General features: G+C 36.4%; 1 protein-coding gene across 4 annotated transcripts in view; it reads left to right on the top strand.

Moving 5' to 3' along the window:
• Nucleotides 1-24,341, top strand: part of OPA1 (OPA1 mitochondrial dynamin like GTPase) — a 53,180-nt gene that overhangs the window by 26,676 nt on the left and 2,163 nt on the right. For all 4 annotated transcript variants that reach the window (XM_080604815.1, XM_080604814.1, XM_080604816.1 and 1 more), the window contains 9 exons: nucleotides 648-813; nucleotides 1,388-1,540; nucleotides 2,027-2,135; nucleotides 2,721-2,800; nucleotides 4,120-4,260; nucleotides 5,329-5,445; nucleotides 6,609-6,702; nucleotides 7,153-7,263; nucleotides 23,856-23,947. In XM_080604815.1, coding sequence (XP_080460941.1) covers nucleotides 648-813; nucleotides 1,388-1,540; nucleotides 2,027-2,135; nucleotides 2,721-2,800; nucleotides 4,120-4,260; nucleotides 5,329-5,445; nucleotides 6,609-6,702; nucleotides 7,153-7,263; nucleotides 23,856-23,920 — 1,036 coding nt within the window. In that variant the 3' untranslated portion in view covers nucleotides 23,921-23,947. The remainder of the gene's footprint in view (nucleotides 1-647; nucleotides 814-1,387; nucleotides 1,541-2,026; nucleotides 2,136-2,720; nucleotides 2,801-4,119; nucleotides 4,261-5,328; nucleotides 5,446-6,608; nucleotides 6,703-7,152; nucleotides 7,264-23,855; nucleotides 23,948-24,341) is intronic.

Below are 24,341 nucleotides of genomic sequence, written 5' to 3' on the forward strand. Positions count from 1 at the left end.
CAGTTTCCTTTAATGCCTTTGCCTTCAGTGACCTGAATTGAACTGTCACTTGGTTATTGATTAAGAACCAAGGTAATATGTCTGGCTCTTAATGTCATTAAAATAAGTCCAGGCATGCAAGTGTGATCAGAGAAAGTGGTGTAAGTGCTGTATTAGTGTGGATTTCTGTTGTAGTCCAAACATAATGCAGTTTTGTCATTTTGTTATTTGCTGCTATTGGCTATGTAATAGGTGCTGAAGTTCATTTTATGTTGTGGATTGGGTAGGTTGAACTTCTCAACTTGCTTCATTATTTATCAAATCTGGGATGTTTGTTGGCATGTTCCCCACCTGCCGTGCATATGGACACACACAGTTTGCATGGTTATACTGTTACAGTTAAAAGGTGCAAGGAACCCTTATTGTGCAGTAGGAGTCAAAAGTCTTGTTGAACTGAACTTCTGAAGCTGTCTTTTCTACCAAAAACATTGTGTAGCTTTGTCCTCAAATCCAAGTGGATTTGAGATGAAGTTGTGCACTGATGTTAAGGAGTATTTCCTGTGTTCTATAGTCCTTTGTCAGTGTTTCTAAGAAATTGAATTCACACCCTTTAGACAGTTTTGTTTTGTTTTGGAAGCCATCATAGATATTATAACTTTCTATTTTAGGGAAGAGATTCTTCAGAAGACATTATGGGAGAGGGTATCTACTCATGTGATTGAGAATATCTACCTTCCAGCAGCACAGACAATGAACTCAGGGACATTTAACACAACTGTGGACATCAAACTGAAGCAGTGGACTGACAAGCAACTGCCTAATAAAGCAGTAGAGGTTAGAATTTAAGTGGATTAAGATATTTCAGCTCTGTAAATAAAGTTGTGCTTCATTTTCCTATTTACCATGTCTTTTACTTAAAATTTAAAAATATATATCTGTGTAAAGTCTGTTAAAATGCAAGCATAGGTCCAGAGAAGTAAATTGATGGTTTGAAAGGCTATCTGCAGTTCTTACCAGCTTACATGTCAGAGAAAGCTAGCACAGTCTTGATGTCAAGAAGAATGTACAGCATGAACATCATATTTTGTTCTTCTGACGAATTTCTCTGTTAAAGACAGGAGGAAAAAAAGCTTTTAAAAGCTTAAACAGCTCCTTCAAACTAGGTATGTTCATATTTTATAGATTTATGCAAGTTTAACAGAATTTAACTCGCTCCATAATGAAGTAACCTTTAGAGTTGACCTTGTAGTAATGGATAAGACAGCAAAGGAAAAGTCAGTGACTTATGCTTGTACTTTGCTTTCAGAATGTATGTAAATTGTTGTAGGAACTGTAACAAGTGTTCCTTTACAGGTTGGTGCATGGTATAGTGGTCTGCTTCAGTAGGTGTTGTCTTCTGACTTTCTAGGTTGCATGGGAGACGTTGCAAGAAGAATTTTCCCGTTTCATGACAGAGCCAAAAGGAAAAGAGCATGATGATATCTTTGATAAACTGAAGCAAGCTGTCAAAGAAGAAAGTATTAAGCGACATAAATGGAATGAGAGAGCAGAGGATAGTTTGGTATAATGTAGTGGGTTTTTTCATATTGTTGCTAAGTGCTGTTGAAATCATTTGACATAAGTTGCATGTTCAGTATCTTTGTATTCTTTAAATGTGAGAATCGTTCAGTATTAGCTTATTTGCTCTGTTAAGTATAGCCACATAAAAAACGTTTCAGTGCCATTTTTATAGATTCTACTATCTAGAGGGATTTCATGTTGTTTGTTGAATTTTTTTTACATTACTTATGCTAGGCTATACCAAAGGGTCAAATTAAAGGCACAAGAAAATATTTTTGTTAGTGCTTTGAAAGCCTTTTGAATAAATCATGTGTGTCCAATAAATGCTGTTGTTTTAGACATCAAAAGGTGAAGAGGATATCAGAATTAATTCTGTGTTGCTATATTGCTTTTTTTGTGGTTGTGTGTTTTTTTGGGGGTTTTGTTTTTTTTACTAAATCCTGAATAAATTACTTATTTTATGCTAAAAATGTGTTCTGTATTGCAGCGAGTGATCCAGCACAATGCCTTAGAAGACCGGTCGATATCTGATAAACAGCAGTGGGATGCAGCTATTCACTTTATGGAAGAGACGCTCCAAAGTCGTCTCAAAGACAGTGAGTTGTGTGATATATTCTGGTTGTGTTCTTTTTAATCTGGGCCAATTTTCTCATCACTGCAGTGCAAGATTTTGTATGAGTACAACTGAGATAGTAGAGACAGTTTAAGGTGGCACTGATACTGATGCAAATACTGGTCAAAATACAGCCTGAATAAGCTAGTAGTGCTCTTCCTTTTGCAATAAGTAAGGCAACCAGTAGCTAAATGATAGAGAGACAGAGAAGCAAAAAATGGCACAGAACTATGTAAGAGGATTGCATAAATTCAGGAAAATAGTTGGTCCAATTATGGTTATCAAGCATAATTAATTTTGATGCAAGTTGCAACAAGTATGATTTGAAATTCATGACTTGAAATATGGAAGCTGTAAACAACGCTGTCTCAGTGGAGGGATGACATGTTTCTTATATACTTCCTTGAAATATCTACCAGTGCCCATTGGCAGTCATTTTTTAATTTTAATAAAAGATATCTGACTTGTGGCACAAAATATCTATTCTTCATCTTGAGTCTATTTTTAGAACTATAAATTTAGCTTGTTGCATATATTTCATGTGATACTACCATGTTTCTTTTTGTAGCTGAGTCTGTTATTGAAGATATGGTGGGTCCAGACTGGAAAAAAAGGTGGATATATTGGATAGGCCGCACCAAAGAACAGGTAAAAGAATAGGGACTGGGGAAGAATATAAAGGAAAAAAAATAAAGTTAAAAAATAGAAATAAAAAAACCAGTTCCTTACATTTAGAGAACTTTGATTATTACTGGGTCAGTTTTCAAAAATACCAACCCTCTTCACAGAATTTATGATTTCAAAAACACTCTTAGGTTTAAATACTTGGTAATTGTTGTTGCTTTTAATTAAGTTTTAAACATTACACCCTCTATATATTTATCTTACAGATAGATACTGGTTTGTAAACTGTCTTCTATTCTTCAGTTGAATTACATCTGTACTATTATACTATTGACCTGGATTTTATTCTTTCAGTAGAGAGAAATTGATGAAAACAGGGTAGAAGTCACTTTTAAGCAGAAGTCTTGTGCAGTTTTCTATCGTGCTCCATTTGGATTTCATTAATATGTGACAGCATTATCACTGGTGTTGTCACAGTTGTATCTTCTGATTGACTGTTTTCGTCATAACCTCTCTTCTCATTTACTCCTTTGGAATTTGCTTTTTTTAAATTTAAATAGCACCTTCATTTCAGTGCCCAGTGATGATGGGCTTTTTATGTTACTTTTTCTAGACATTTCTCAAACTGAATCATACTTTAAAGAAGTAAGTAAAATTTAACAGAATACACTAGAGAGTAATGTTTCAGAGGAAGGAGTTTTACAGTTAACTGTGCAGCCAGGTATGGGAGAAAGGCAGTCATTTCAGCCTATCTTACTTGAATTTTATGAACAACGACTTAAAGATATGAGTCCAGTGAGCTAAAGACCATGAAGACTTCTTGCTAGCTGATAGGCAAAGCTGACAATTCTTGTTGGTTTCAGAAAGCCTATGGTCTGATTTTTGTTTTGATTATTCTTTTCCTCCTCCAGTTAGTATCAAAAGAAAACGGCACAAAATTTCATGTAAATTTTTGGTTGTATGTTTACTGAAGGGGGCAGATACAGTTCAAAACTAAACAGGAGTTTGCAGAACAGCAGAATCATTTAATTAAACATATGAATGTGAACCACACTAACTGATATTCCTGAAGGGGAAAGGAAGCTAACAGCTTTGAGTTTTTTCTAACCTTCCATTCCTCTTCTACGTTTCTGTGCATAATGAACAGAAAAAAATAGACAATTAGCCATTTATAATTACTCTGTATTAGATGTCTGTACACAAATACACTTTCGGATCACATAAATGTAATAGTGTCAGAGATATTTGACACTGGCTTATTAGGAGATAGATTGTTTATTGAGGAGGTGATTATGATCTCCAAATCTACAATAATCAGTTCCAACTAATCATTCTTATCCTAGAATATTCGTAACGAAACAAAAAATGAACTGGAGAAGTTAATCAAATGCAATGAAGAACATGCAGCTTATCTGGCAAATGATGAAGTGACAACTGTCAGAAAGAATCTTGAAGCAAGAGGAATAACAGTGGACCCCTGTCTGGTAAGATGCCATTGTGATAAAACATATGGAAGCTCCCTGTGAACATTTGGATGTTCTTTCTAGATAGTATACAAAAGATTGTGTCTAAATACTGAGTTTGTAGTCCAGATGTTTGCTGCAGATGTTTGCTAAATGACTGCTTGCACGCAATTCACAGACTTCTGTTGGCTGTCAGACAAGTGCAGTACAACACTTTGGAATCTGTCGGTTCAGTCTGAACTCAGAATCTGCTGAGTTCTCACCAGCAGCACAGGCCTGAATTGTGACAAGGCTTGTTTAAAATTATTGTTCATATGTTATACAGTGGAATCAAGGCCCTTATGAGCAAGATATGATAAAAACATGTTGCACAGTCCTAAGCTTTCATTGTGGTTGTATATACAGTTCATAACTACATCCAAGAGAGGGGAAATTTGTAAAAACACTTACAAAAAGGCAGTTTTATTAGAGTGCCCTGAGGGAATGTAATGTGGGTTTAAAATGTTCTGTAGAATGATTTATCTTTTTGCAGTGTAAGGCTCTTAACTATAATTAGACCTTTTATCTAATTAAAGATTAATTTTTAACTAAATGAAAATTCAAACAGTAAGTAATAGATGTGGATATTTTAATGGTGATTTTTTTCTGCATTAACTTTAGCTACAGTTTCGATATTCATGCATGTGTTTATTCAAGGTAGAAAAGTTATTTAAATACCTGTTACCTGTTTCTTATATAGCATTTATCATCTCTCATTTTTAAAGGTCAGCATAGTAATCCACATCTGCTGTATGAGTGCTAAGCAACTAATTTTTTTTTAAGAGCCTTGTTTTCTAAGTGTGTTTAATTTTGAAGAACTGGAACATAAATATGGAGAAAATGAAGAAAAGTTAGCCATTTTTGTTTACATAAGACCCATTAAATATTTCTTTGTGCTTTAATCTGGTTTAACTAGCAAATTAATTTGCATGACTCAAAAATGTATTCTTAACGTTAAGGTGAAGGTTGCATCATGCCAAGAGCAGCATAATTTGTCATATTCTGTAGTATATAATTTAAAAATATATTAAGTACTGGTTTTTTTTATAGATAAAAGACACGTGGCACCAAATTTATAGAAGATATTTCCTGAAGACTGCTTTGAACCACTGCAACCTTTGTCGAAGAGGTTTCTATTACTATCAACGGCATTTTGTGGACTCAGAGGTAAAAATGTAGGACTGATACACATTGTTTTGCCTTAAAATTTTCAGTTAAGTTGAAAACATCCCACAGATACTTCAAACTAGTCTAACATTTCTTTTGTATCCTTTATCTGAATGTAGCTGGTAATCTTGGATGTTTTCTGTGAGGCTTGTGATTTATTAAAATTCCACCCTGGTGGTAATTATGTAAAATGACCACTAGAGGTCACATACGAACTCAGCATCTGCGAATTTGTCAATGTGCATTGAAAATACACTGTTAAAAGCAGTATTGTACAACTAGTGATATCTTGTTGGCATCCATTTTTCCCACTTTTACATTGATATTTGTTTTTTTTATTGGTACTAAATGTTCAGAGAAAACATTAAGTAAAGGTGTTTTTATGAAATAAGCATGGTAAGTAAGTGTTTAGAGTCGATGCTTGGAACCCCATGTGATCAACAGGGGAAAAAAACAACAACTGCATTTTAAGTCAAAGAGAAATTACTGAAAGGGTGGAGCTCCTGACTTTCTGTGGAGTTTTGTTTTGCTTCTAAATGAGAAACAACTATCCTCATGGAGCCAGAAATGTTTACTGCTGCAGAAATATCTTTGTCTCTGAGAGACAAGAGAATGAGGTTGTAGGGTAGAGAGCTGCCACTCTGTGATGTCCAGCCACCTCTTTTTTTTTTTTTTTTTTGTCTTTTAAGGTGTCCTTAATGTGATGTTCGTTCTCCTAGCAGGTGTAGAAACTGTCTCTTCTGTTGTTAATTAATACAGCCTTTGCTCCAACACTGTCTTCAGAAGCATTTACCAGATAGGGAGTTACAATATGGAATTCAGCTGTTGTCTTTCAATGTGTTACAAACAAGTGTGGTGTTTCAGTGGGTATTAGGTTATACTCACAACCTCGCTTATGGGATGTGTAAACTTTATTATATCCCTTCATATGTCAGTTTCTGTTGAAAAATAAAATTAATAGATTGAAAGGAGATACAGTGTATTCAATCGGGCTGATATGTTTTTAAAGACGTATATTTGGTATGTTTCTTTGTTACTTCCAGCAGTTATTCTGTGGGATTTTTATGCAAGATCAGGATGTACATACATATACGTAGGGCCTTGTAATTGTAGGATATTTACTGGACATCGGAGGTCTAACGGTACGACTTCCTTCGTTTCAGCTTGAATGCAATGATATTGTCCTCTTCTGGCGAATTCAGCGAATGCTGGCAATTACAGCAAATACGCTGAGGCAGCAGCTTACTAATACCGAAGGTAAGGCTCACAGTGAATTGAGGTGTTTGAAATAAAAAAAAAAATGTTTAAAGTTTTTTAGCATTCCTCTAGTTCTCCGTTCCTGTCATGCTCAGCATGACTGGTTGATTTTTATGTCCTGGTTGGGTAATAAAAGAATGTAAAGTAACTAAAATTTGACATTTCATTTACATTAAATTAGAGTGATTAATGATTTAACAACATTAAATTAGAATGATTTAATATAAATGGAATGTCAAAAATTAAGATACTTTCCAATTTAAAGTATTTTCAGCTTATCTGATGCCAATTGTCTATTTTTCCAAGCAGAAAAAAATTCAATAAATAGTGACTACATTTTTCTTTCTCAAGTCAATGTTGCTATATATTTTAATTTTAAAATATTTGATATTTTAAAAAAATGTAGTTGCAGAAGTGCTATTGCTCACCCCTCCTTTGTTTTTCCGCCAGTAAGACGCTTGGAAAAGAATGTAAAGGAAGTGCTTGAAGATTTTGCTGAGGACAGTGAAAAAAAGGTTAAGCTCCTAACTGGCAAAAGGGTCCAGCTTGCAGAGGATCTCAGTAAGTACCTGCTTTATAGTCTTTGGGAAGTTGCTTGAAGTGAAACAGATTCTGACCTCTGTCCCTATGAATGGGAAAGTAAGGTTAAGAACACCTAATGCTATGTGGCTCACTCACGTACTAGTGTTTTGTAAGTATTAAAAATGGATTTTTTTTAAAATATATAGTCAGATCTTACTGATTTAAATGTGGACATGGGCAGTAAAATGTGATAGAAGAATATAATTTACACTAGACGTATACTCACTGATATAAATACATTGCACCAGTATATTGAGAAATATAGTTAAAACACAGTAATGTCATAAAGGGTGGTTGCTGTTTTTCTAGTACAATATGGTTAATCCACACCTCTGAGACCTACCTGTCTCTGGGTCATTTGGTCTTGACTATATAAGGAGGATTTGATCACACGTACTTTTAATCGTTGGGTGCCTCCCACAGATCTGACGCATTTAACGCAGATTAGTTGGAAATGCCTTTGACTTACTGACCAGCTGTTTTTAGTCCTTGCATACAGAACCAAAACCTGTCAGCTTATTAAGCTGAGATGACCGTTATATTAAGAGACAAAACAAGGAAGAAAATCTAGCAGATATAACCTTCTGGAAGGACTACAGTTAGTGTAGTGATTTGAGTCACTCAGCAAGTGTTACGGAGTTATGTTGTTAATATATTAAGTTCTTAAACAGTGAAAGGTTTGAAGGGGACAATCGAGGCTGGGGTGCTACTTGTGCTAGCTACCTCTGCATCCATTGAGGTTTAGACTGACTTGTAGCTGCTGGGGCTTCCTCTTGCACATGCATTGTTTCCTTGGCAGCATTCTGCTGTTGTTCTGTGAGGCTTCCACTCAGACCCTCTCTGTACACCCAGACTGGCAGGAAAAAAAAGAATGTTGTGCAAAAGGAGAAAAAAAAGTTTATGATAAGTAAAATCCATGTGAATACATAAATATGTGTGTTTGGAGATCACAGATTGTTATTATTGAAATCTCAATCAATTACAGTATTTGTCCTTTATAAAGTGTTGCTGTAATAGTTTGGAATTGTAGGTAGGAGTTGTAGTGAATCTAGGACAAATGATCTGTCTCTTAGGCTGTTTGGTCTCTGAAATAGCTAGTGTGACTAAGTTTTATTATAGGTTCACAATTCTCTCCACGCATCCTGTATTGCTTTTGAAATCCTGTATCAGCCTTCTTTCAGCCATTCTTTTGGATGGAAAGTATTTTACAAAATAAGGTTTCCCCCTCCCCTTCCTGCCAATGTTGAGGTAAAACTAGTGGTGACCTGTACAGCGAAGCACAGATATTTAATGAGGTAATGATCTCCTTTTATTACTGAACAGCGCTGTTTGCTTTCTGACAAATTGACTTGGGATTTTTGTGTTGTCAGTTTTACTTCTCACCAGCATAAGGAACAACCTTCCATTTCAAAGCAGTAATGGCTGGAGTTTTTATTTTATAAACTCAGATTAGACCTGTAGGAGCACACTATCTGTGTGATTATAAACGTAGGTATCTGTGCTTTAGTATGTATGCTTCAACTTTGTAGTATATATTTCATAAATTACCATTTAGCAAAAACACCATCATTGCACCAAATTTCTTTAGATTCGGGAGATCACAGATCCCAGGCACATTTTTCTAATGAAATAATCATTATTCAGTGCAAAATGATGTATGATGACCTGCTCTGTTTTATTGTACCTATGGGAAGATTTTAAAACCACCACCGATTAGCTCTGTTAGTCAAATCAGCAATGTTCTCTCTACTTTCTGCATGCTTTTATGGCTAAGTGGTGATAATTTTTATGGACAAATGACAGGGAAAGGGGATTTCTTTGCCTTTCCCATAGTGAATAGAGTGCTTGTCTGTGTTGCAGTTTTTTTATCCTCCCAAGTCAGACTTTGATAGTGTAATGCATTGAACTCTCAGGTGGCTTTACAAGTAATTTCATTCTTACAGCATTGAGTGGTGATCAGAACTCTGCTTAAGAAAGTCATCAGTCCCACAATGCACATTCATAAAGTATTTGTATTTTAATTAGGAATGGAATGGAAGGGATCTACTGTGTCATAAAGCCCAGTCTCCCTCTGTTATAGACAGCTGCGTTTATATAATCCATCTCATTCATTTATTTTGAGCTCCATCTTTAAATCAGTTGACTTTTGGGGGCTTGCTATTCATACTGAAAACCTGTTCCAGTATATCATTCCTCTGATGGCTACAAACTCTTTTATTTTCCATTGTAAATTTGTTAATATGAGGCTCTGCTTGTTAATAGAGTTTCCTATCAGGAAGCTCTATAAACTCTATCTATAAATCTAACTTCTTTATATACCTGAGGTTGGGATGCTTCTTTTTAATACTGATGATACGGCAATCCTGCCTTACTTCTGTCTGTCAGCTTTTTAATGTTGAAGCACTGAAAGTGTTTTATTGTTTGTGCAAGATACTGTTTGATGGCAAACTATAACATGGCAACCCAATCTCATAACGAGAGCTCACATAAGTCTCAAAATTTACTTCAGCAGGTTTTGTCTATATTCTGCATCCTGGAATTGTATTTCAGCCCTCTGTGAATTTTCCTTGACAGCCTTTAGGTCCTGAGTCTTGCTGCCTTTCCGTGTTTATTTCAAACAGTTTCTGACAAATTACATGTTTTGTAAAGTATTGAAGGTTTTCTTCAAATAGAGGCCTTTATCTGTTATGGGCTCCTCCCCAGGAGTATCATTTTGATACTTGTGCCAGTGAACAAATACTAAGATTATGGAAATAAAGAAGCCCTGGGACTGGAGACATCTGGAAGAAATGGTTGTAAGATATAAAAAGAGGCAGAGCAGAAGATGAATATCTGAACTGGGAAAAAATGACTTTAAAAAGTTTTCAATTCCGCCATTCTTACAGATTAATAGCTTTTGAAAGAGGCCTGCAGTGGGTGTACCCCAGAGTCCTGCCCCTAGCAGTGAGCAGGTATGGGTACCTAAGGAAAAGCATAAGAGCAGGTTAAACATACAGCAATGCTTCTCTAGTGTGGTCTTTCAGCATCTAGCAATCTGTGGTTCCAAGATTTCGTAATCCTGAGGTAATATCTTTGTGATTAATAGCCCTTCATGATTTTTTTCCCCCTGTGAATTTCTGTAATTGCTTTTTGAACTCATGTAAACTTTGGCATCTGCAACATCCTGTGGCAATTAGTTCCAGAGTTTAACTACACATTGTGTGAAAAAGTACTTCCTTTTGTTTGTTTCTGAGCCACCTGCCAGTTTCATTTGGTTTTCCTTAGTCCTTGCACTGTAAAAAAACATTCAGTAATCTTTCTCCCTTCATTTTTTGTGCCTCTTATGACTTCACAGATGCTTATGCTACCAGCACTTGCTCTTCTTTTTCCTGGGCTGAAAAATTCTTATCTGTGTAGTTGCTCCTTGCAAGGACGTTGGCAGGGCTGATTGAAATCATGAAACACCCTTTGTAGTTCTACTAAAACCTTTTTGAATTGAAAGAGCAGAACTGCACACAATATTTGAGCTGTACCTGCCTTCTAGATGTATACAGTTATATTATGATGCTTTCTGATTTTTATTCTGGTCTTTTACTAATAATTAGTAAGTCTGTTTCCTTTCTTGACTGCTCCTTAGCAATGAGCTGATGATTGCACAGGGCTACCTGTTACAACCCCAGGTTATTTTGAGAGAAGTAACAGCCAGTTCAGAGTCCATCAGCCTAGTCATTTTCCATGCTATATTCAAAACTGTAGAGACAGTTGAAATGTTTGTTTTGCTGACGATGTGGAAACAAGAGGAAACTGCTGTCTGTCTCTTACTTGTATAACTGGGTACTTGAGGCATATTCAGCAATTGGTAGGAACCTCTTCTAATGTAGTTGTTTACAATCTCCCTCACAACTCTGGTGCAATATCTGTCTCGAAGTTCTTCACTAAAGTCGTCTGACAGTTGAAAATTGTAGCCAGGTCTTTCACCCCGTGTTGACTTATCAGCAACAACAAGATTTATATTTGCTTTCCAGTTGGTAGATGCTTCTAGATTGTGCTGGCTGCCAAAGGACAAAGTATTTTGATATGAAACTTATGTTATACAGGACTTGGTATTTTGCTACATGCTTAGCTAAATCAGTATCTTAAATACATCATGTGCTAGGTTCTGTAAGAAGTAAAATAAGGTAGAGTGAGCTAAAAGTATTATGGCAGACATTAATCTTTTAAAGGAGAATTTCCGCTCATAAAAATGTCAAGACTGCCTTATTTTTATTGCATGCTTTAAGGCACTGCCTGTGTCTTCTTTTTAGCAGTTTTGTTCATAATAGAAATTACAGAGTAGTAATTTTAGTAGAAATATTCTGTAGTTCAGAGCAAAACTGACTACGTGAATAAATCTTAACTTCCTGTAGATTACTACTTAACGTGGCTACTTTTGTTTTTGTTGAACTCCCAGTGAAGGGCTTCCCAGAACTATCCGTTTTCAGAATGCCACTCTGCTTGGACTTGCTTCTTTTCTGTAGAAGGCCAAAGCAAGCTTCCTCAGTAGCATGAACTCTGTACAGTAGTTCAGTTGCTTTACACCTTTTCCAACACAAGATGGCAATGATTGACCTTTGTGGGAGTGGGGAGGATTGGCACCAGCTCTGCTGCCATGCTAAGCCTCCTGTCCCTGGTTACTATTTCTTGTTTTTTGATGCATGCACATAGCATACGCAGTGGGCATTTGTTGCTTGGATAAGCTGTTTGTTTTTTTTTTTCCTCTGGGGGAAGATGCACTTGCCTAGCCTTGTCCCTCTTGTTTTCCACGTTCTGATTTATTTATTTGTTTTGTTTTTCCTTTGTATATGAAGATTACAATTTATGAAGATTGTAAGGGATGATAATTTTTTCTCAGATATATAATTCTCGTTAGCAAATGTATGGCAAGCTTTAGTTTAATAAGCTTTGCTACTAAATAACTGTTAAAATCTGAATACTTTAATCATTTCGGAAAGGAAATGGGATCTTCCAGCATTTTATCCTAAATCTGAGCTACAATTGCAGTAGCATTTAAAACATGCTAGGTGGTGCACGTGTACGTTGTATACTTAAAGTGGATCTTACTTTCAGGCCACCAATGGGAGCTTTGCCATTTACTTCACTGGAGACAAAATACTTTACTGAGCCTAAGAAAATACACATGTGATCTATCTTCCTGTATTTCCTCTCCTTTTTTCCTTTCAAACAGCTAAACTAAAATGCAAGGGAAAATTTTATGGAAAATTTATGGAAAAATTATTTCTGTACAGGATAATCACAGTAGGACACACAGTACATGCAAAGCATCTTTCCTAGGCCAGCATGCTATTCATCCAGTGTCCTGTTTCCTCACAAGCTAAAAAACAGAGAAAGAAAATGCAGAACTTCACTAAATTATATGTGAAACCACATGCATTTCCATGGGATGAGTCACTGGCAGAAAGTGGGAAGGAGCTTGCAGAATACCTGTGGAAATGTGGAAATTTGATCCAGAAATTACTAGGTGTGAACGTGAAGGGGTCAGCCTCTGAGTTCATTTGTCAATAATATTGACACCTGTACAGGTGTCCTGGGCTAGCTGAGACTTCATTCTGCACAAAAGCCTTTTGAAATATGTAAGTAGTGAGCCCTCACATGAAGAAATGAGAGTCCTTACCTTAGGGTGATTTGTTTAAATTCTGTCATACATTTGTAATGTGTAAAATATAACAATTTGTGGAACTTAATTATTTTCTTGTAAAGAATAGAGCATACAAAAACTAATAAACCAGCGTTGTAGTAAAATACTTTCAAGTTTTATATCTGAAGACGTTACTTTAGAGTCCACACATAAAATCCTTACCATATTACTTCTTGTGTTGAATCCCTTACAGTTGAGTGCAAACCTTGCAGTTGTGCTGTGCTGCATTCTGTTTTGCAAACCGTCTTTGAGCATGAATGATTTAATATCGTGTACTTAATAAACTGTAATGCAGCTAGCTAACAGTAGTTAAGGTTGGTACTTTCAAGTTGCTGACTCAGGATCTGGGATTTCTGTGATGTATTTGGCTAAGCTGAGTGGGCTCTCTTGTGTCTGTTGTATGTAGCAAACTGATTTAGATCCAAGTGAATCTCCTTTTTTCATTATTCATTTATGCGAAGTTGAGGAAAAAGTCTTTGAGCAGTACTTTGCAGATAATGACTTGCTCTGTGGTTGTTGGTTTTTTGTGTTTATTTTTTTTCTCCTTTCATCGCTCTTAGCCGCAGAATAAAAATGCTATGTGAAACTAATCCTATGTTGTGGTCATTACTGTAGCCTAATTAAATTTCAGTCCTTTGAGATGACTGTCAACAGTATTTTGATTTTACCTCTATCTTATGTGACATTGTTGATGACATATGCTCATGACTTAGCTTTGACTTGGCTTTCTGAAGCCTTTGCTTCTCTTTTCTTTGCTGTTATGGGCTTCACCTTTTTTAAAGGTTAAAAGTTTCATAGGGGAAAAAGCTCAGCTATAGGAAGAAAGTTCTTCTCTCAAATGGGCATATATCAGATAATTTCCCCTAGAAACCAAAGGCAGACAAAACAGCTCAAAATGCAGCTGTTAGTAGTCTTTAAATCAATGTTTAAGGTGCTTGTTGAGAAGCAACATGGTTTTCAGTGTTTACAAGAGAGAGGAATAAAAGGTATAATTTTTAAGATATTTGAGTTAGAGCCCAGATGTTATCCCCACTGCACAAGGGATTCTCAAAGGAAGGCATAGAAGAAAGGAAAGCATCCTAGGAAATCCAAATGGAGGAATAATTTTTTAAGAATCTTCAGAATTATAATTTTGTGCTCTCATTTTTTCCATGATGCCTAACGATTGTTTGAGAAGCTACTGCAGTAAAAATGTGGTCACTTCATAGTTGTGAGACATTTCACAGAAAGGCAGCATTTCTTCTTTTGCTCCATTCAACTGGTCGTAGCAGTGTTCCTGAGGAGCGTGTAGTTACAGTCTGATCCTGAGCTGACAAGCTTGCACCAGGAGGTGTTGTAGCCTTCTATTCACACAAAATCAGAGTGGCCATTTCTCCCTGGGAATCATCAAACACATCTTCAGGCTCCTAATAAGCATGTGCAGGGTAGCTGCTGTCTTCACAGTCCCCTACCAGCAGCTCCCACCAGGATGCAGGATATGGCCTGCATCTTTTCAGAGGCTGATTGTCACTTCGAACACGTTCATTTCTGCCCACATCTCAATCAGTCCAATAAAGTGCTTGTGTGGGCCATATGTGTCTAATGAGTTCAAGATTTACTGGCGGCAGCCCCGTGCAGGTGGCGGTGTGACTCCTGGGCTCCGTGTGAGCTCTGTAGAGAACCTGGAGCTCCATGATGCAGAAAGTTGGGGGCAACACGCTTGGAATTCGTTGGTGCCTTCGTGTCTTCCAGTTCCCCTCCTTTGAATATGAGCAAGTCAACAACATGAAACTAAAATGCATCCTGTTAGTTTAGTAGATTTGCTAACTTGCAGTTACTAGGATAGAATGCAATTCAATTGTTTTTCACATGGTTATTGATTTTAATTCCACATAAAGAGTTTATGAAATTAACCTAAGCGTGCTTTGATATGAAAGACCCTGGCTGAATGTTTTTTATTTTCTTTAAGTTCTGGGGCAGCTGCACAAAACTGACGAATTAGAACCAGAGGAATGTGTAGGATGGTCTCTGTCAAAGTGCAGATAAGGTAGTTCCTGCTTTGTATCATGGCAGAAAGTGCTTTAAAAGCTGCGTCTTCTCAGAGAGGGAAGTAATCCTCAAGGGAGACCATCCATCACGTGTAAACCTCCTGTGATGGAGTGATGGTTTACTTAACTTAAGAATCCCAGGTGACCAAAGTGCGTCTGCTACGATTCCTTGAAGTTATTGATGAAGAGTTAGGCACTGGTGTCCAGGTTCCGAAACGGGTGCTTACAAAGTTCAGCGCATTTGTCACTGACTAAGCGAAGTCTATCACTTAAAGTTGACGTTGAAAAATGATGATAAACTGCCACATGAGTAATGACGTATTTAATCCCTGTTAATCTAGACCTATGCCTAGATCCACATTTCTGGTAATCGAGGGCCATTCTTTCCTATGCCAAATTTATTTTTTTTCCTAAAATGCTCTTAACGATGCAACTATCAAAATATTTAATTGGATGCTATTTTCTTTTCAGAACTGGTTATTTGAGGGTAGCTATTAATCAAGTTTTAAGTAAGTACTTATCATGTAGGGATTGCTACTTGTGGAAATGCAAAATTTTAAACTTACCGGTGTGGGTATTTGCTTAGAACTAGTATGGGACTGTGGAGTGTTCGCTTCAGAACCTGAAGAAATCAGTGAAATGGGTGCTATGCATTTTTAATATTGTAATGGATTCTACTTTGCTTCTAATGTGGAACTGTATACAAATAGATTAATATTTTCAGTTACGAATGATAATAAACTAAGAAACTCATAGCAGAACAATCTGTTTTTCCTCAGAACATGATGACAAACTTCATTTTTGATGGTCATTAACTTCATTATTATTGTGATCTAAAAATTTATCACAATCTAATTTTCTGATAGAGTTTCACATAAATATTCCTGATAGCATATCAGATCATTATTTAATTAAGTGCTGCGTACATTTTATTTTGGGTGGAGAACCAATGTATATCAGTTATTTAAACTGTTACAGTCTCCTTACACTTTCATAGCTCCAAGGGTACGGTAGCCTTTACATAAGTAACTTTATAGCTGTATGTGTCTTTTCTGCATCAGTTAGAAAAAAGTAAATTATTTTACAACACTGGATGAATCATTGGGTAATATTTCTGGTTTGCCTTTACCTTCTACTTTTTGCCATTTCCACCCAAAATAATGAGTGACATTGTGTTCTGATACATGCTAGGTTAATTTTCTTGATTTTGAAATGAAAACTGTGTCTGTAAGTCTGATTCAAGAGGTGAGTCTGTTTTATGAGGTTTCCTTGTCATTCTGCTGCTAAGCTCCTTCTAGCTGTCCAGTAGGCAGCAAAACTAAATTCTGTTGAAAGATTGAGTTATTAGAACAGTTTTAATTAAAAATCTAAGGTAGAGACAGAGGACTGGAAGGAGCCCAAGTCCTACCTTGCTACTGCAGACATCATGACTCTCAAACTCGATTATTAATCTTTATTAAGCTGCATTTGTACGTTAAGCTAACCTTAATGGCAGTATAGAAATGTATACTAGTCTCAAAATGTGGCCTCACATTTTGCAGTGGTAATATTTAGTTTCTTTCCTGTAGACAAGAGGGACTTGTGTAATAACCTGTAGAAACATCTTGTATAAAGTCAGAAGTCTGCTTAGTTGTCACTTCTGCTTCAGGCACATACCTCCGCTCTATGTTCCTGCCCTGCCAGGGACAGAAAGACTTCGTGCTTGCCAGTCTGAAGAGCCCTGGGGACAGCTCCAAGAAATACAGTGAGCTTCTGTTCTGTTTGGCTGAGGAGCAGGGAAACGTGTTGTCGAAGCCATTTCATTAAGCTGCAAAGGTCCCACTTGCGAATCTGGGGCAGCTGTAGGTCAAGACATTGATTGATTGGTAACCTACAGTTTCACCAGCACAATGCACAATTCCCGTTTCTGGTGCTAAAAAGCATTATTAGTAATGCTAAAAAAATGTGGCAAAGCTCAATACCTTGTAAAAATAGCTGAAGTGTTTTCAGATTAGGTTATCTTCTACTGCTACCTGGTTCTCTTTAGTCTGAAATAAAAGTGGTAACTGATAGCTTTGCTCAGATAAAATGTGTAGGGGGAATATGATATTAATACTTGCAACAGAAGCAACTTCAGTGATGGCAGCTTTTATTTTTACTTTTATTTTTTTCTGTCTAAAATGACTTGAGATTAAAATTTTATTAGGTTCTTAGAACAGGCTAAATTTACAATCTAATTGATCTTTTCCTGCTTTAGAGGCAGATTCACCTGTAAAGAGGGAAAAGAAAAATTTTCACTCTGTATGTCTTTGTAAGAAACACTTTCTCTGTTTTCTCCTGTTAATGCCATGCTAAAGGAAACTTTTCAACCAGGTCAGTTACAGATGAAGTCATATCTGTGAAAATGAGATTCTGACTGACCCTTGGAGATCTTAATAGTGGTATTGAAAGAATATGACTGGTGCCTTCTCTCGTTCTAGGGTTTAAAATAAATATTTCTGAGAGGACGCTGAAATACTGTCTTTATTTTGTAATGAAATTATCTCGCCTGATGCACTTCAGTAGTTAGAGTATGTCTCTGTCTTTCTGGGACTGATGACAGGAGTACACTGATTCTAGATGTCGTGTGGATTAAAATGCCAGTTGGCTCAGGATGGCAAAGGGATTTAAGGCGGCAAGTAGAAGGGTTGTAACTAACTGTGAATATAATGGTGGCTATATGTCTGAGAGGGGAAGCCTTATCCATAAATGTATTTACGAAGCTTAGTATCAGAATTATCCCGTTCCAGTGAGCATACTTTGAAATCAGAATTTTTAGAAAGAATTCAATTAATCTGGCAGTAAATTCAACTCTTACTACAGATTGCAGTAGGTATAAGAAACATGGTCATAGTGAAGGCAAGCATCAGTTAGCATCTTCATTCAAACTGCTAGTAACTGAAGAGTATGCTAGCTGTTTTCTGCAAGCTTGCATTTTAAAGGCTGTCTATTTCTAATGATTCAGGGATTGACTACGTGAACTATTATAAATTCCATTTAAACTTTGCCGAGTTCTGCAGTGCTTTTATTACACTAATGAGCCAATTGTTTAAGAATCATTCACATGACTCATCCTCCTGTTCAGCCTTTAAAAAAAAAAAAAAGATGCTGAAACTCTCTTGACAAACCAATATTTATAACAGTTTGACAGCAGGATGAGGAACAGCGTTTGTCTTTGTAACAGCTTAAAGAAAAGGCCTTTCCAGCACCCAGCCATGCAGTTACAATCTTGACCTCTTTCTTATGCTGGGAACATACATAGAGCAGACAAGCAGCACCTCCCGTGTGTTTTCTTGACCCTTTGACTGTCCATTCACTTCCCATCTGTTTTGCAGCCTTAAAGGAACAGAGGGGGCCCTCTACTTATAAATCTGTCTTTGCAGCTGATAAATGATGTTCTGTCTCTTTAAGGGCAGCCTGGGTGGTTTTGCCGTTTTTTTCCCTCTTAAAATTTTAGCTTTCCTCTTGTCCTCAACCAGAGGAAAATATGGTATGCGAACAAGAGGAAACTGGCAAAAAGTGCAATGGGTGGTTTCAAAGGATTGTCTAAATTTCAGCAGGACATGACCCTGCCCCGATCAGTGACTTACAGGAGCTGTTAGACTGCGGTGGGGTGAGCCAAGAGAAAGCGTGTTGGTGCAGGTCTGGTAACTGTGGGTGGAAAGCCTGCTCCTTGCGACGTTATTTGGAGTGCCTTTTAGCACGCTGCCTCACGCTGTTTCAACAAGAGGTCTGGCTTTTGCGTGGCCTTTAGAAAGTTCAGGAATGTGGTGCAAATGGTTGAACATCAGGGAGATTTTTTTTTCAGTTCTCCACCTGGAAGGTTGTAGGGGGTTGAGTACAAGTATGGGGTCTGTGTCTTAGGTAGCCCTAAGCGAAAATTCAGCTTTCAATAGGAAACTGTGGAATGACATTTCCAGCTTTTAATAGCGTGCTTCTGGGCATCTTGGTGAAATCTGACTACAGACTGGGCTTTTCTTTTTGCTCGAGGAAAGATGATGCATTCACAGCAGTAAATTCAACATTTTTGCCACTATGGTTAATTAACCGTAACACACAAGTAGCACAGCAAGCAGTGACAATGTTTATAGGCAACGAAGGGATGAAGAAAGGAAGATTAAAAAAAAAAAAAAAAAAAAGCAGAGGAGGGGGGCTAAAACCTAAGTAAAATCCAGGGCAAAAGGAAGAACCATGAGCTTACAGATATTGACGCCATTTAAGTATTAGTCAGAAGTAGAAATCACTTTAATGTAGAACAGGATTTATAATGAAGTATTAACAAATTTTATCATGCCTTTTCATGCTATGTGCTTCATCGAAGTACAGAATAAAGATGCATCTCTGTCCCGAAAGAATTTACAATTTTTCTTGATGGTGCAACTGAAAATCATTGCCATATTGGCAGACGTGTAAACAGGGGAAAGGGAAGCATTTTGATTTGCCTTATGTAACAAAATCCTCATGCAGTTTTCTCCAAGTTGTGAGACAGAGAGACATGGTTATCTTAAAAATTCTGTGCTAAATCCACTGCTTATTTACGTGTAAGTATGTTTGATTTGAATGCCTATAATTTCATTTATTTTTAGAAGCATAAACAAGATCAATTTTGTGGAGAGAGGTCACATCTTATAAAACCAATTAATGCAGCTGGAAAATACCTAGAAACCTTTTTCTTGCTACGTAAAGTATTGCTGAAATAAGTAACAGGCTTTATTTTAAGATCTGTTTAACGCTATTTTTAAGATTATTTGGCCTTACTTCAGGAGTTTTGTTTGTTAGATTTGATATTTTAGTTGTTTCACTTTAGCAGCGATTCTCTAGCCTCTGTACTGTTAATTGGTAGATGGCCTGCAACCAGTGAGCAAGCAGTCCTCGTGAGAATGAATATTTGAGTGGGTTTTCTTCTGAACGTCTCATGATGTTAGAAAAGCCAACTTTATCTGTGGCTGTGGGGTTTTTTTTGGTGTGTTCAAAGCATATCCAAATCCTAATTACAGATCAATTAGTCTGGGTTTGAGCCTTTTAGATCTAGTATCACAGGATTAATGAAAAGAAAATGAGTAGGTAGCAATATCATTTCTTATGGAGATAAGGATAGACTGTGCATGAATGAGGATCTCAAGACATCCGAATAAAGAATTTCCTCATTCTGTCAGTGAAGTTTTATGGGATATGGAAGGAGGATTATGGGAATATTCACGACCAGATCAAGACGCATAATGAGCCGATGTAAGAACAGCTTATCTTTTAGGTAAACACAGGGTAAATGGGAAATAGAATAGCCATTCATTGCCCCTAGGCCTGTGAATTTTACTGGTCTGAAGATGGAGAAAAGGGTTCAGTTACAGTTATTCTTCATTGATACCATTTGATTTTTTTTATCACTGCTTAAGTGTTATTTATTTGTAACTTCAATTCTGCCTCAAAACTGTCAAAGACACTGTGTTCTTTCTAGAAACTATAGTGCATATTTAAACTTCTGAAATACCATATAATAAGATTGCAGTACTTCAAAGCCTTCTGTGACACTGGAGCATGGCATAACAGTACTGAGCTAGTTTAACATCTTACAGAAGTTTGCTAGCAAGCTGAATGCTTTTAATCCAAGATTTACTTCTACATGGAAAAACACAATCAGAACACACGGGAAGGGCAACAGGTCACTTAGTCTGTCTCATAATTACCTTTTGTAGTAAGTGTTCTTACCTGAAACCCAAGTGATGTTCGGGTTTGACATGTTCATACATACTTGTAAATTAAAGCACTTTTTTTGAGGAAGTTTTCTATCAATAATATTTTGGTGAAGCTGTCAACGATAACCCTGCAAATCTGACTACACAGATTGTGTATTTCACAGAGAAGAGAACTGCATCCAAAAACTTCCTCAACTAAAGGCAGGTAAAATCTGACTCTTGAACTGCAACAATACATTTTTGTGGCAAATGCAGTGTCATAAAGTGCTGGGGAACCTACTGGCATCTATCCTAGAATTGCAGCCCCTGCACTTGTACTCTTCAGAAAAGTTCTGCCAAGCATTTATATTTACTGGTTTATTAAGATGTGTGCAGTGTCAATGTGTAACTCTGCAGTTCCCCTATTTAAAAGGTAAGCTGATTTAACATACCGTTTCTCTGTGGTACGGAATGGACTTGTGGGGTCAGTCTTACAGGTTGGCTGGTATCTGCTGCGGCAGGAGGCTTTCCTACTGCTAGGAATGCAAGGCATAGCATGAGTAATTGCAGCTATTTGGCAGTCATTGTAACTGTTGTTTCTTAAGAATAGCTAGCATGTTTTTTCAAAGTATTAAATTACCCCAAGACCTCATAATTATTACAGTTAAGCAATCATTTCAATTCAGTCCAAGTATAAAAACTAATAAAGTTCTCATAATATGGAGGCAGTTTCAGTGTGTCTGTTCTCTGAGCAACCACAGCTGATTCAGTACATTCTGGTGGAATAAATATTTTCTATCCTGTTATTTTAATATGCCCTAATCAGAAAATTAAAATAGCTTTTGTTGGCACAAACCTTTTTTTTTTTTTAAGGGTGAAATAATAATTACAGATTTTTGCTGATGCTATTAATTTTCAAGACTTGAATATTTCATTAGCGAGGAGTTGAAAAGGGAAAATATTTTCATTTAATACTGCTAAATCTGCCTGCTTTCGCTGAGTCTAATAGCTTGATCAATATGAAAAGTATATTTGGGGAAAAATGTACTAATTTATAGTTACTATATAAATATATATATATCCACTCCAAAAACAAAGCTATTAAACAACATGAAGAGACCATCTGAGCGGTGAGATTGAATCTCCAGTTATCACTGGCAACTGCTGTTCATTTTGGAGAGGGAGATACAGGATTAACAATTCCCAAAAACGTGTTGACTCTCTCCAAGATAATAGGACACTTTTTTCAAATGTTAATTTTGTAAACATACGCAGCAGCAATATTAGAAGCTGTGCTAAGCAGCTGCCTAATAAATGCCAAATTATTGTTTTTGTTACATGAGAGGTTTATATCCTGACATGCCAAAAAAATCAAACTACTTTTTTCTGACTTAAGGATAGCAAATGAACACTTCAGACTTAGTGAGAAGAAGTGATTGTGTGAATTCTTTTTTTTTTCCATTGGCAGCGTTCAAAGGTTGTCTCTGCTGAACTGGATCAAGACTTTTTCTGCTAAAAAAAAATAAAAACCGGCTACTGCTGTTCTGTAACTTCCAAAAATACAGCTTTCACCCTCAAACTGACTGTAATCTTCATTTAATATCAAAGTACGTTAAAAAATGAAGGCAGCTGAAACTAGAGAAAGTTCTTTGGTGTTTTCTTTAGGACCCAGAGCAGGATTCATGTTCCCTGTGCCTCTGTGCTGGTAGATAAGCACTGCTGGGGAAGGGGACACTGAAGTGTTGAAAGTATAAGTGATTTGCCTTTCATCACCTAAAAATTGCATGATAAAGATGTAAGTTAGAGATTTCTTCATTCCCATACAGGCTATTTTACATATTTTATTAAATGCTAACTAAAATTCTGTACTTCTGCTAGAACAGGACTACAGGATTTTGTTGAGTTTGGGTATTAGTACTGCTCTAAAATGGTTTTCATAATTATCTGTGGGATTGGCACTTTGTTACTAGATGAACTTCTAGTTCCCTTGGCTACATTCTGATATTCCTGTTTGAGGACCTACTTCTTTCTCCCATAATGCTTATGTATCCCCATTTAAGGATAATAGCTGTATTTTTCGTTCTGTTTTGCTGTTATTTCAGCTCAGCAAAGCAAGTTTATAACGTATGGTATTGGCAAAGAGAAGAAAACATTAATAGAAGATAGATTTAAGAAAAAAGGAAAGAAAAGCCCAAACCTTGTATATCAAGCAACATACAGGTTTAATCCAACAGTATTTTTTATCTTGGAATGCGGGGGAAAGGGGAGAGACAGGACATTTTTTACATGTTTATTCTCATTGAACTTATTTTTGTCTGTCCCCCCTCTCATTTTTCCAGTGTGCTTTTTTTCATGGCTATAATCACACACAGAAGGAGCTTCTATGAGGATGTGGTGAGAGAGAAGGAGGAAATCTTGTAGGCTTTAGATTCCAGCTAGGTTCTAAACCTTGGTTCATGAGTTGTTTAATAAATCAAATAGGCTATATGATGACAAGTATTGTGTAGAATTCAGAAAAGAGTGGAAAAATGCCTAAAATCCTGTATTTTTCCCAATGTTACCTTTTTATTCATAGTAGTTACTTGCAGTGATGTTCCAGTCTTTTTTTTGTTGTTTTTTTTTGTTGTTGTTTTTTTTTTTAGAAATAAGCTCCCATCTTTAGTGTTTGTATAAAATAAGGTTCTGCCTACATCCATCTGGTTACTACCGATATGCAAGGAAATAAAGAGTAAATGTTAAACATTTTTAATATTGTATATGCCCTTTTGTATAGGGGTATTGAATACTGTTGTTTGGTTGGTTCCCTGAAATTCTGCCTGCTGAAAGGTCGCTTCTTTTTAACTCTTTTTAGGATGATTTGTGGTTTTTGTGACGCTTGTTGTAGATAATAAGGATATTTGATTAAAAGAGAGGTGGGTTAGTGGACATTAGTTAAAGGGTAACAATTCCCTACATGTAACAGGTGTACGGTAGTTCTGCTGTGCATGACGTAATGGAAGTTTCAGGTTTTTGAAATACAACAATATGGGATTTCTTTGGTAAATTATGGAATTATTAGCATGATAATCATGAAATGTATTTGTAGAAGTTCTTTGTTCAAAGGGAACAGTTTCATTTCTTCTGATGTGGAAAAATGTAAGTAGCTAGATATTTAAATTACCATCTTTTTTATTTCTTCAGAAAAAGTTCGGGAAATTCAGGAAAAACTTGAAGCTTTCATAGAAGCCCTCCATCAAGAAAAATAGATTTTAGACGAACAATTGTTCAAGCAGGTAATCATGTTTAGATCATGAAAGAATTATTATACTTTTCTCATTGTTCAATATAAAACAATTATTCATAGATTATTCATTCTTAGATGCACGTTTTCATAAAGACATTGTGAAAATTCCTTTTATTTTATTCCATTGCATGGCTACTGCTGCTTCTTGCTTCTAATCTGCAAAACTATAGTTTCAGCTTTTACACCACAAGTGAAAGTGAAACTTTATAGAAATACAATTAATGGCTAGTTATTCAGATATTGTGAAACACTTCAAGCTATTTGATTACTCTTTGTTTGTTATTTTTGTCCATGTTAAGAGAAGGGCTGTAACTAGCTGGAATGAAAATTAAGGAAGCAATTTTCTTGTCTGTAAAGCATTTTAAAATCTTTTCCTTATAGGC

Source organism: Anser brachyrhynchus (assembly GCF_964034855.1).
Source record: "Anser brachyrhynchus genome assembly, chromosome: 9".
NCBI lineage: Eukaryota > Metazoa > Chordata > Aves > Anseriformes > Anatidae > Anser > Anser brachyrhynchus.